The sequence below is a fragment of the Capricornis sumatraensis genome, chromosome 14 (genome assembly GCF_032405125.1).
Source record: "Capricornis sumatraensis isolate serow.1 chromosome 14, serow.2, whole genome shotgun sequence".
Taxonomy (NCBI): domain Eukaryota; kingdom Metazoa; phylum Chordata; class Mammalia; order Artiodactyla; family Bovidae; genus Capricornis; species Capricornis sumatraensis.
This window is the reverse complement of record NC_091082.1, coordinates 61,530,456-61,543,844: the sequence shown is the minus strand read 5'-3', so window position 1 is coordinate 61,543,844 and position 13,389 is coordinate 61,530,456. Positions and strand designations below refer to the sequence as shown.

At 42.2% G+C, this 13,389-nt stretch overlaps 1 protein-coding gene across 1 annotated transcript; it reads right to left on the bottom strand.

Annotated features, from left to right (window-relative positions):
• Positions 1-6,859: 6,859 nt before the first annotated feature.
• LOC138090268 (PRAME family member 8-like) lies at positions 6,860-9,647 on the bottom strand. Its single transcript, XM_068985771.1, has 3 exons — positions 9,361-9,647; positions 8,436-9,008; positions 6,860-7,412 (listed from the first exon to the last, which is right to left on the bottom strand). Exons 1-3 carry the CDS (start codon positions 9,645-9,647, stop codon positions 6,860-6,862), a joined length of 1,413 nt encoding a protein of 470 aa, XP_068841872.1.
• Positions 9,648-13,389: the final 3,742 nt, after the last annotated feature.

Below are 13,389 nucleotides of genomic sequence, written 5' to 3'. Positions count from 1 at the left end.
ACAATTGTTATGTCTTCCTGTTGGATTAATTCCTTGATCATTATGTAGTGTCCTTCCTTATCTCTTGCAATATTCTTTATTTTAAGGTCTATTTTGTCTGATTTGAGGATTGCTGCTCCAGCTTTCTTTTGCTTCCCATTTGCATGCAATATATTTTTCCATCCTCTCACTTTCAGTCTATATGCGTCTTTAGATCTGAAGTGGGTTTCTTGTAGACAGCGTAGATATGGGTCATGCTCTTTTATCCATTCAGCCAGTCTGTGTCTTTTGGTTGGAGTGTTTAGTCCATTTGCATTTAAAGTAATTATTGATGTATATCCATTTATTTACTGCTGGCAGAGTAGAAGGACATGTGCTCATCTTCTCTTTCAAGAGATCTCACATGCTAGCAAAGTAATGCTCAAAATTCTCCAAGCCCTGCTTCAACAGTATGTGAACCATGAGCTTCCAGATGTTCAAGCTGGATTTTAAAAAAGCAGAGGAAACAGAGATCAAATTGCCAACATCTATTGGATCATAAAAAAAGCAAGAGAGTTCCAGAAAAACATCTACTTCTGCTTTATTGATTACACCAAAGCCTTTGACTGTGTGGATAAGAACAACTATGGAAAGTTCTTAAAGAGATGTGAGTACTAGATCACCTTACCTGCCTTCTGAGAAATCCGTATGCAGGTCAAGAAGCAACAGAATTGGACATAGAACAACAGACTAATTCCAGTTTGGGAAAGAAGTATGTCAAGGCTGTATATTGTTACCCTGCTTATTTAACTTATATGCAGAGTACATCATGAAAAATGCCAGGCTGGATGAAACACAAGCTGGAATCAAGATTGCCAGGAGAAATATCAATCACCTCCGATATGCAGATGACACCACCCTTATGGCAGAAAGCAAAGAAGAACTGAAGAGCCTCTTGATAAAAGTGAAGGAGAGTGAAAAAGTTGTCTCAACATTCAAAAAATGATCATGGCATCCCATCCCATCACTTCATGGCAAATAGATGGGGAAACAATGGAAGCAGTGACAGACTTTTATTTTTTTTGGGGGGGAGGGGCTCCAAAATAACTGAAGGTGGTGACTGCAGCCATGAAATTAAAAGACACTCTTTGGAAGAAAAGCTATGACCAACATAGACAGCATGTACACCTGTGGTGGATTCATGTCAATGTATGGCAAAACCAATACAGTATTGTAAAGTAAAATAAAGTAAAAATAAATTAAAAAAAATAAAAAGCAGAGACATTACTTTGCCAACAAAGGTCCATCTAGTCAAAGCAATGGTTTTTCCAGTAGTCATGTTGGGATGTGAGAATTGGACTATAAAGAAAACTGAGCACTGAAGAATTCATGTTTTTGAACTGTGGTGTTATAGAAGACTCTTGAGAGTTCCTTGGACTGCAAGGAGATCCAACCAGTCAATCCTGAAGGAAATCAGTCCGGGATGTTCATTGGAGGGACTGATGCTGAAGCTAAAATTCCAATCCTTTGGCCACCTGATGTGAAGAACTGACTCACTGGAAAAGACCCTGATACTGGGAAAGATTGAAGGCAGAAGGAGAAGGGGACGACCAAGGAAGAGATGGTTGACTTCAGGAGTTGGTGATGGACAGGGAAGCCTGGCATGCTACAGTCCGTAGGGTTGCAAAGAGTCGGACACGACTGAGTGACTAAACTGACTGAGTGACTAAACTGACTGACTGACTGTGTGATATATATATATATATATCTGTGTTCCTATTGCCATTTTCTTAATTGTTTGGGGTTTGTTTTTGTAGATCATTTTCCTCTCTTGTATTTCCTGACTATATAAGTCCCTTTAATACTTGTTGTAAAGCTGATTTGGTGGAACTGAAATCTATTAATTTTTGCTTCTCTGTAAAGCTTTTGGTTTCTCCATCAGTTTTGAATGAGATCCTTGCCAGGTAGAGTTATCTTCATTGTACATTTTTCCCTTTCAGTACTTTATTTTTTTATTTTTAATATAAATTTATTTATTTTAATTGGAGGTTAGTTACCTTACAATATTGTATTGGTTTTGCCATACATCAAATATATCCTGCCATTCCCTTCTGGCCTGCAGAGTTTCTGCTGAAAGATAAGCTGTTAAACATATGGGGTTTCCCTTGCTGCATTTAATAGTCTTTTTCTGGTGTTTAATCTTTGTTAGTTTGATTAGTATTTGTCTTGGTGTGTTTCTCTTTGGGTTTATCCTGTATGGGACTCTTTTCACCTCTTGGACTTGATTGACTATTTCCTTTCCCATGTTGGGAAAATATTCAACTATCAGTTCAGTTCAGTCACTCATTCATGTCCGACTCTTTGTGACCCAATGGACTGCAGCACACCAGGCTTCCCTGTCCATCACCAACTCCCAGAGCTTACTCAAACTCAACTAACCTCTTCAAACATTCTCTCATATGCTTTCTTTTTCTCTTCTTCTTCTGGGACCCCTATAATTCGAATGTTGGTGCGTTTAAGATTGTTCCAGAGATCTCTGAGACTATCCTCAGTTCTATTCATTCTTTTTACTTTATTCTGCTCTTCAGCAGTTACTTCCACACCATTTTATCTTCCAGCTCACTAATCCATTCTTCTGCTTCAGATATTCTGCTATTGATTCCTTCTAGTGTATTTTTAATTTCAGTAATTGTGTTGTTTGTTTCTGCATGTTTATCCTTTAATTCTTCTAGGTCTTTGTTGATTGATTCTTGCATTTTCTTCATTTTATTTTCAAGATTTTGGATCATATTTCTATCATTATTCTGAATTCTCTTTAAGGTAGTTTGTCTATTTCATCTTCACTTATTTGGACTTGTGTGTTTCTAGTTTGTTCCTTCATTCATGCAGTATGTCTTTGTCTCTTCAATTTTTTTTTAAACTTATTGTCTTTGAGGTCTCCTTTCCCCAGTTTTCAAGGCTGAACTCTTTCTTTCTTTTGGTTTATGCCCTCTTAAGATTGGTCCAATAGTTTGTGTAAGCTGCATGTAGGGTATAACTTTGTGCTTACATTCTAGTGGGAGGAGGTGAGTTTTATTTTTCCCTCTGATGGACAGAGCTGAGTGAGCTGATACTCCTGTCTGCTGATGATTGGGTTTGTATTTTTGTCTTGTTTGTTGTTTGGATGAGGTGGCCTGTACAGGGTGCTGCTGGTAGTTGGGTGATACTTGGTCTTATATACAAGTGTTTGCCTTCGTGGGAGTTCTCACTATTTGATACTACCTAGGGTTAGGGTTTCTCTGTTACTCTAGGGTCTTGGAGTCAGCACTCCCACACCAAAGGCTCGGGGCTTGATCTCTGGCCAGGAATGGAAATTTCACAGGTGGTCTGTTATGACATTAAGTGGGTTTAAAACAAATACCCCAAAATGAGAAACCAAAGGCAAATCCAAGACAAATAACAATTACAAAATCAGGCAAATAATAATTAAAATAATATACACAAAACATATATACCCATAAGCAAAATCAAATAGTCCAACAAATATAAAGTACAATAGATTGACCCAGTGAACAAAGAAAACCAAAAATGATATCCATCAATTAAGAACAAAGCTAACTAAAACACAAGCTGGAAAACAAAACTAAAGCAAGATACCAATTGGAAATAAAAAAGCAATGAAAGCAAAATGAACAAATATGGCGAGAAAGAAAGAAAGAAAAGAATAGAAATGTAAAGTGAAACAGAGGTAGACAAAGAAGATTATATATATATATTTATATATATATATATATATATGAATAACTGCAAGAGGAAAAGAACAGTAGGAAAAGCAAACGAAAGAATAAATGTAGAAAAATAATAAGCTTAAAATTTTAAATTAAAAAAAAGGAAAAAAGTACAAAAGGAAAACTTTATAGAACTACAAAAGGGCAGCACAGAGGCAGAAGTTTATAACAGAAACAAAAAGTGTGATTTTAAAAGTCTCAAAAGCTTAAATAGATTTCATAGTGCTAATAAAATCAACAACTACAACAGAGGGAGGAAAAAGGGGAAAAAATTCAGAAGAAACTAAAGTCAAAATATAAGATTAATAAATGTTTTTCTTGAGCTTTTGCTGTCAGTGTCCTGTCCCTCGCTGGGAGTCACAGTCCACCTTGCCTCCCTAGGATGCCCTCCAACACTGTGCTGGACTCTGAACATGCTGTGGGGCCAGCTCAGACTCTAATCTGGTCCTACTCCTGTGTGTTCATGCCCCCACTGTCCACAGCTGCCAGAACTAGTGTGTTTCCTTTTGTGGGAGCTCTCAATGTCCTTTTATATATTCCATAGACAGAGTCTGCCTAGTTGATCGCGTGGATTTAACCTTGTACAGCTGGTGGGAAGTTTTTGGGTCCTCTTTGCCGGCGACGGAATGAAACACCAACACTGCAGAGTGGTTTGAATCTTTATATTTTAACACTTGCTTCTTACAGCTACTTTATTTTATATCCCTTGCACAACAGCCTACAGGGCAAGCTGCCAATCACTATGGTTCAGAGACTATACAGTGCGCAGGTGCAGGGCGAGATAACCTTTACCTTGACTTATTTACTGCAGCTAAGACTTTGTTTTGGGGAACTTCCTTATCAACTTAGAATCCGTTTTGTCCCAGGGTCTGTTCCTTTTGAGGAATCAGAGAAACATCCTTGTGTGCAAGAAATGTTCTTTTCCCACGGGAACAAGCAGGATTCTTAGCTGAACATCTCGTTTGCAAGAATGTTCAGCCCTGGTTGAGAGTCTCGTTTGCAAGCACTTCTCAACCTCCCTTAAACCTAGTTCCCTACACTGGGCAGAACATCTCGTTTGCAAGAATGTTCAGCCCTGGTTGAGAGTCTCGTTTGCAAGCACTTCTCAACCTTCTTTATACCTTGTTCCCTACACCTCTTCCTTAGCCACACTGCCCCTGGGTTTCAACTGTGGTTTTATCTTCACTTCTGTATGTGGGTCATCCACTGGGGTTTGCTCCTGGGGCTGTCCTGGAGGACTTGGGTCTGCCCCAGTGAGTGTTAAGTGTGGGAGTGGAGCAGGGGTTTGGATCGCAGGGGCCCTGGAAGCACCAGGTACTCAGGGGAGGTGGTGGCTAGAGAAGCAGGAAAAATAGTGCTCTAGAAGGGTAAGGCAACCCACTCCAGTATTCTTGCCTGGAGAACCCCACTGACCAAGAAGCCTGGCAAGCCACAGTCCACAGGGTTGCGAAGAGTTGGACACGACTGAAGCAACCCCACATATATAGAAGCAAGGCTTTTCTTACCCATGGCAGCTCTGCCCCAGTGAGGGCTGAGCTTGAAGGTGGCAGAGCTGCTTGGGTCATGGGAACCCTGGCGGCGCCAAGTGTGCAGGGACACGGACTGCCTCAGCTTCAGGATTTATGGCCCTAACAGAGTCTTTTGGAGCCTCTGGCAGCTGGCGATCAGGCCTCTTAGGCTAGTCTTTCTCTATTGCTCCACTGGTTCAGGCACTTAGAAGGTTCTCTTGCCTGGGGTCCTTCTCTGTTGTTCAGCACCTCAGGCACATAAAGTCGCCACCCTGGCTAGAGTCCTACTCTGTTGTTCCATGCATCAGGCGCTTGATGGGCAGCCTCTCTATTGTCCAGCTGCCAATGCTGACAGGTGGGGAGAGAGAGGCTTTGGTGATGGCCCTACTCTCTATGCATGACTCAGCAGTATTTTCTTGTTTCTGTGGCTGCCTGGCTTTCCTCCACAGCCATTTCTCACCACAGTCTCCTCCCTCACATCCCCTTGGTCAGTCTCCCAGCAGTCAACAGCAGCCCTTGCCCTGGGATTGTTCCACAATCCCTAAGCTCCAGCTCCTAGCTATTTCACCTTCTAGGTGACCTGCATCCCTGTCTGGGGTAAATAGGGCTGTGGCAAGGATTATTTGATTCTCATTCCATTTAGGCTGTCAAAGATCAGCTTATTCACTCTTGGCCTCAAATGTTTCTCCTCTGACCAAGCCAATTGCCCCAGTGTGGGGATCAGACCCCTGCTTCAGTTCCCCCACCCATTGAAGGCAGGTCCAGTCCTACTAATGCTCCAGTTTTTCACCCTAGTTCCTTCATCCTACTGAGTTTTGCGTGGTTCTATATATTCTTTTCCAGTGGTCAGGTACTCCTGCCTTCTCTCAGCTGGAGTTCTGCAAGCACTTCTGTGTCTGAAAGTGTATTCTTGATGTACCCGTAGAGAGAGATGTACTCTACATCCATCTACTCCTCTGCCATCTTGTTCCCAACTGGGATGTGTTGTTGAGGACACTGAGTATGTTTCCTTTGTTGCTTGTATTAACCAATAAAAGAAAGTAAGGAAATCAAAAGGAAAAAAATAATAAGGGAATGATGGTGTTTCAGATCATAGTCTATGGAGTGCTTTTCACTCGCATCAGTAACTGGAGATGCCGGAGATGTAAACACAGAAAGCATGATGATATCATGGACAACATTTTTTCATTTACAATGAAGGTCTCTTTATTTCTGATCATTTGTACAATGGTGCATACAGAAATAACTCAAACTGAATCATCCAGAAGTTCAAGTTCATATTTGACTTTAATCAACACATCCTTCTAGAATCATGCATCCCTGCTGGATACATTTGCTTCTCTTAATCACACTGAGCAGATATCAGAAACCAGGGGTGCATTTTCCCTTCATAATGGACCTATGTTCTAGATTTCAGTTTCCAAGTATCCAGAAGAAAGTTTTTGATAGAAGGAACCACCTAGGTAGGGTATTTGGAGAAAGAAATAAATGGCCACACACTCCAGGTATTCTTTCCTGGAGAATCCCAGGGACAGAGGAGCCAGGTGAGCTGCTGTCTGTGGGGTCACACAGAGTCAGACATGACTGAAGCGACAGCAGCAAAGCAGCAGGCAGGGAATTGCAGTTTTATGCATTGGGACTCAGGTGATAACACATGTCCTCACCACAGTGAGGACAGGGGCTGGGGCTAACCCAAATCTTCCTGGGACGTCCTAAGTCTGTAAGGATCTCCCAAAGCTCAGCTTTTAGCTGGGCAAGTCTCTCCTGGTGAAGAATACCCAGAGAGCTGTAACTCTCCTGAGGGGCAGGATAAAGCTCTAGACTTAGAGCAGACAACCCATCAGTATGACGCAGGAGACTCTCCAGGACAGTCATGGAGATGAGGTTTCCACACAAGCTGAGGACCCTGAGCTGGGAGCAGCTGCTCAGGACAGGAAGGATGGCCATGAGGTGGAAGTCCATGATCCCACACAGGTTTAAGTCCAGCTCTTCAAGAGTGCCTGCAACTTTCTCCAGCAGAACTTGAAGGAGCTCTGCACGAAAGTTGGTCAAGGTAACACCATTTAGATTCAGGCCCTTTAGCTGACAGATGTTCCAACACTGGGACAGATGAGTCAAGTCTGATTCTGTAAGCAGGCAGTTGGTTATTGAGATGTTGTACAAGGAGGTCTTCAGGCATCTGGAGGGGAAAAAAAGAAAAACAAGTAATTAGATCTGGAAAACCAGAGTGATAAGCGATCTCCACTTGAGAGATAAATGTTTGGCTTGAAGCCAAGCTTGTTATTACCATCTGATAAAACTCAATACCCAGAATGTCCAGTCTGATTTTACCTAAGTCCTGCCATTTCCATTTTGTGACTGGGTCAAGCTCAAAAAACCTTGAAAACTCCTTTTTCTCATATGTCAAGCAGAATACAACATACTCCGCTTCCTTAGGAGCATGAATGAAGATAATGGAATGCACTAGAAATGCTCAAAGGAGAGCCTGGGACAGTCACCATCAAGTGTGAACACCACTGAATTTTAGTACTGGGAGATAAGATAAATATGCTTTTAATTCAGATCCCTTCAGTCGATGCTTGGGCTCCAGATGCCTGTATCTCTGGCCAGGCCAAGCACTTGGAAGACATGTAGAAACAATAAGACCCCATACATTGCCCTGGGGCTGCCAAACTTCAGCAACTTCCAACTGGGCATCATCTACAAACCTTCTATCATTGTTCACTCTCCTTTTCCTTCTGCTTCATTACCATTAGCTTTAGAATCATGCACTTCCAGAATATTACCTTATGTGCAACACAAGACCACCTTTAAGGGCTGGGACTTTAAGACAAGCTCATTGTGATCACAGATTAGTGACAAAAGAGTTTCTTTTTAGAAATGCTAAGGTCTGATGTGGTTTTTCCTTGTCAATGCCACCTTCACTAACCTGTTTGCTTAAGTCATCTGAACAGAGATAGCTTTTCCCAAAGAAGAAATCACATACATGTCCGCACTACATTTATGCCCCCCTTATTCATAGATTCCTAACCTGATGTCCCTTTCCAGATGTCCCTTTGCTAACCTTTCTATCCTGGTTTTCTCACACCTTGATTGCTCTGCATATGTGTTACCACAGGTCACAGTAGAGCAGCGAATGAGACAATGCATTTGATATTTTACTATTTTGTTCACTGTTAGTCAACCAGTGCTGGTCCCCTACCTGAGCATCTGATTCAGGCGGCCTTCAAGGAAAGATGGACCTGCCATACGGAGATCCCGGAGGTACTGCAGCCTGAGGATCTGAGAGGTAAATTGCAGAAGAGCCTGATGGTCCTGTTCCTCAGTAACAGACCCATGAGTCTGGGAGAGAAGGAGTCTCTGAACATTTCTCATCTTGCCCAGGAGAGAAGCAAACTTGGTCAGGGTGGACAGCTTCTGGGTGAGACTCAATTCTACCTCCTGTACACAGTTCAGCTTCACCATACTGAGAATTTTCTTAATATTTTCCTTGGACCTTGAAATAATTTTTATCTTCTTACAGCACAGGTGCATGGAGGCTTTCCGTTGCTCCACCCACCTGAGGAGGTAGCTGAGGAATTTGATCGAGGTCTTTGTCTTGAGACAAAGTTCTATGTATACCACCAAGGGAGTCAATGGGTGCTTTGTCCTTGACATGTCCTCAGCCACTGGTGCCATCAGTGAGCTTGAGGGCACATGGTCCATGTCTCCAGACCACATGTTCCAGAAGTCCTGGCCAGTATTTCTCAAGTCCAGCACCCGCAGTTTGCATCTCCTGTGGGGAAACAGAAGATTAGGTGGGACTCTTTAAAATACACACTGAAACTGCAGCTTCAGAATTTAGGCAACATTCTAACCTCCCATCTGTGCTTTTACATCACATTCCTGATATCACCTTCTGTCTTTTCTCTTTCCTCTCTTGCTCACTTTCCTCCAGCTCCTTTTCCTCTTCCATCCTTCTCATTATATTTTTGTAAGGTATTTCCCAATGTGATCTCAGCAATGCTCAAAGCTTCTGAGCATATTCAGAAGTCTCTGGTCCACCTCTTGGTCATTCACTCTCCCTGACACCAGCAGTGTCTTCCAGGACACCAAAGATCCTACCAAGCTACTTGGTTTGGACTCACCTGGGATGAACTTTCTGGGCCAACAGGACATCAAGACCATCCAGCACTGCTTGTATGGTTCCTTGGTGAGGCTTCTGCATCAGGCCTCCTAGAGGCAGGCAGGCAAAGGGCCAGGCTTGCACCATGGCCTTCAGGGTCTCACTGTGTCTTCCAGAAAAGGCGGCCATGAATAGTGGTGGGTAGAGCTCCATGGGCAGATACTCCAAAGAACAGATGGCCAAGGCCTCATCTCTCACTAGGCTCATTGCTGCCAAATTCACAAGTCTGAGTGGGTCATAAGCACTCATCATGACTCTTCTCAGAATAGAATCCTGTGAAAATGCAAGGGAACAAAGCACTCTTCTCAGGTCAATCATACCCATAAGGGTGGTCTCTCTCCCCATCCGTCAGGAAAATCAAATCAGAGCCAAAGTCATTGCCTTGGAAATGATGAACCAGAATGGAAGAAACTCAGTTTGTCTGGCTTCCAGTCTGGATTTGATAGGCATTAAGCCATAGATCTGCCCCTTCTGGCACTTGAGCAAGAATCTCTCCAGTATGAAGAATGAAGGAAAGCAACCAGTAGCTCATTCATTTCCTTCCACTGCTTTGCTTAATGTATTTCTCTGTTGTGCACTTGTATCAGGAGATTGAACAAGCTGACTCCCTTTTTCAAAGGAGAAAACATGTAAAGTATCACATAGGGCCCAAATTATGGAGTTAGAAGTTCATGTGGAAGTTGAGCTTCCATCCTCAGTTCCCAAAGTTAACTTTGATTGGAAGGATTACAGAGATACCTTAAAAGAAATGCCATTTGTGCATAGATTAAAACTTTAAATGTCAAGAAATAGCATTTCAAACAGTTAGATGTCTTTTATTATCCAGAAAAACTGCTTGATAAGACATTTAAATGATATAAACCAAAGACAAAATCAAATGTTTGGATGAAGGCAAAGCTACACTTTGAGCCAAAAAGAAAGCCTAAAATTTGTTTAGCCAAAAGAAAAGAAAGAGGAAAACTCTTCCTGTCATGTCAGACTACATTCCATCTTTCATACATGCTGGCATTGGCAGACTTTCTTCCCTGAAGTTGGTAACTTACCAGATCTGACGTGGTTGCAGGCTGCTCAGACCAAACTTGGTGGAGAACACAGGCATTGACTCTAGAGTGAAAAGCTTCTGTGTCTCTTCTTTGGTGCTTCAGGCTTTTATAGAACTTTTTAACAACATCTGCCCTCCTTCTAACTGTTAACTTCCAATTACAAGGCACTACCTGATTAGATTCCAGAGTGCCCATCAGGTTAATCCTGATTGGGTTACTGCCAATCTCCTGGTGAATTGATTGAGTAAGACTCCATTCTTGAAAAAGAAAGAATGGGGTTTAGTGGGGGGCAAGGAATCCAGGACTTATTCCTTGATTCACACCATACAATTGGATTGAATTTTGCTAAAATGGACAGTTGTATTTCTGAGTAGGAGAAAGGTTATGAGTTTCTGACATCATACAAAAAACAAAACCAAAAGCAGTGTCCTGAATACATCATTGTTGGGAGATCTTTGGCCAAATAAATTGATTAAATATCAAAATTAAGAAGCTTCATAAAGGAAGGGGTGTCATTTCCAAAGGAAACGAAATTAACTCCTTTTGCTTCCAAGTTATCTTTTAGGGATTATATGGGAAAGACAGCAGATTGTGAGTGTAATCAGAGAGCAAGGAATGTGCAATTGGAGATGCAGTTGACTGTTCAGGCTTAAGTCCTGACTTTTCTAAAGGATATCTGGTCAAGATCCTAGTGAGAACTAAGGGTGCTTGCTGGGCGGTGTGGTAGTGGCCATCCCTAAAGGGACCCTGTGAATGACTCAAACAGCCTCATGGATGTTTTTTATTTTTTATCTGAGGAATACAGACATTAAAGGATTTTCTTTGGGTAATATTTAGAAAATAAACAGGTGTGGCTGAGGAGACAGTCTTCTTTGAGGGTTTTCCTCCTAGAATGTTGAGATCAGGACAGCAAACTGACTTGCAAAGACTAAATCTGAAAATGTGAGCATAGGGGGATGTGACTAATTAGTTCTATGAAGGAGTACATTTTCACATCTGAGAGCCAGTGAAGGTGGTCAGTGTTGACTCTTTGCGAACTTAGGGTGAGGAGTGAAATAAGCATGGATCAGTCCCATCTAACCTTGTCCCCAATGTAGCAGCTGCTACCGGTAAAGATTGTCTTTGCAGTTCTTCCCATAGAGGATGCACCTGAGATGGCAATTAACCCTAGGCATATTCTCTGGACTCTTGGAGCAGAACTATAACCACATTGGCCCCTTTTCTAAGTAATTATTGATATTACATTGATAATACTTGACTCACTTTGATACTTATTTTGTGAGTAGGGTAAAGACATGACTTGCTGCCCATTTCCCAGTTCACCTGGTTGCTGCTGGACCATGTTGGGAGGGTTAACAAGGAAACAGAACACCAGCAGGAGACCCTTTGCTCCTCCAGGCAGGAGGTGAGGGACAGCACTTGAGTGGTCCTCGGGACAGCTATGAGAATGTTCTGGGGGCAGAATCAGAAGCACCTTGCTCTTACAAGGATGTTGTGGGTTCCTGAGACTGGGAAGGATGAGGCAGGAGCAGGTATGGGGAAATAAAATAAGTAATCTATTAGGTCACATTAGATTTGAAATAGTGACAGCCTTAAGTAAAAAGAAATATCAAGTACCGAATAGCACCTGAAACAAAATCCTATTCATATAAAATCATACACATACTCACTCAAGTGCTAATGTTAAATGTCTCTTATGAAATTTAAATTTTTTATTTGTTGTGGCAGAATCATGGGGGTGCAAAGGCAATTCCAGCCCCAGCAACATCCCAACCAAGCCCACAGACCAAGGGAGGTCTCAGGTCTAGAACAACAAAGACATGCATTATCTCCTCTGATATTGTAAGGGTCATTGCGGGACAGGTTACATTTTCAGGCTTAACAGTTTTCTCAAACCAGAGACTATAGAGGGGCCACATATATATCACACACAAGATTTTAAATAAAATTTGTGACCAGAGACTGAACACCATATTTTACACCACAGTTTACTCTCCAGTATCCCTTGGGGGAAAAATATTTAAAGAAAAATGTAACAACACTGAACCCACCTTCCTGAAGACCTTCTCTCAGCATTCATTCAAAAGCAGTGCACTGAACATGTGTACAGCCGTGGCGGATTCATGTTGATGTATGGCAAAACCAATACAATATTGTAAAGTAAAAAATAATAAATAAATAAAATTTTTAAAAAAGCAGTGCACTGATGTGAGGTCCCATGCACTCCAGGTCTCCCTACTCACCTGTCATCCTTCACTAACCCCCCTCCTCCCCACTGGCCCTGAAGGATGTGGGGCTCCTGTCTCCTGCAGGAAGATCCCAGACAATTGGATCTGAGACTGGGGATTTGCACCAAGGAGAGAAGAATTCTGTTCTCCCACAACTTTAGTGGGAAATGGGGGCTGGGGGTGATGCTGTTAACTCCCAGGTGGGAGCTGGAGTCCTGGGTCTCAGGAACCAAATATACCCAACCTTTTTCTCCAGTGGCTATGGGAATCCATATTAAGACTAAACAAATTCCAACATTAAAAGCCAGATTCTTGAGCAATCAGGGCACCTACAGTGTCACAACCCCCCCCCCAAAAAAAAAAACCACTATTTTTCAAAAAAAGAACTCACTGAAGGCCCAGAGCATGAAATGAGCTGCCAGAAATTTAATGGGACCTGGCAGTGAGCCTCAAAGTGTTTGCAGGTCAACAGGGCTTAGCCTTCCAATTCAGCCATGAATTCTCTGAGCATCCCTAAACCTACAATCACCAACAGGACCCAGAAGATTTCCAAGAATAAAGAGAAAGTCATCAGATGGGGAAATCTAATTTAGATTTTCTTTCACTCCTGCTCCCTGGAGTTAGTGCCAATCAGAAAAACCCTGATCCTGAAGCCAAAGCCAATGTTAAAGAATTGTCAAATTGGCCATCAGAGGACAGGCTTTTCCCAGCCAATAGATT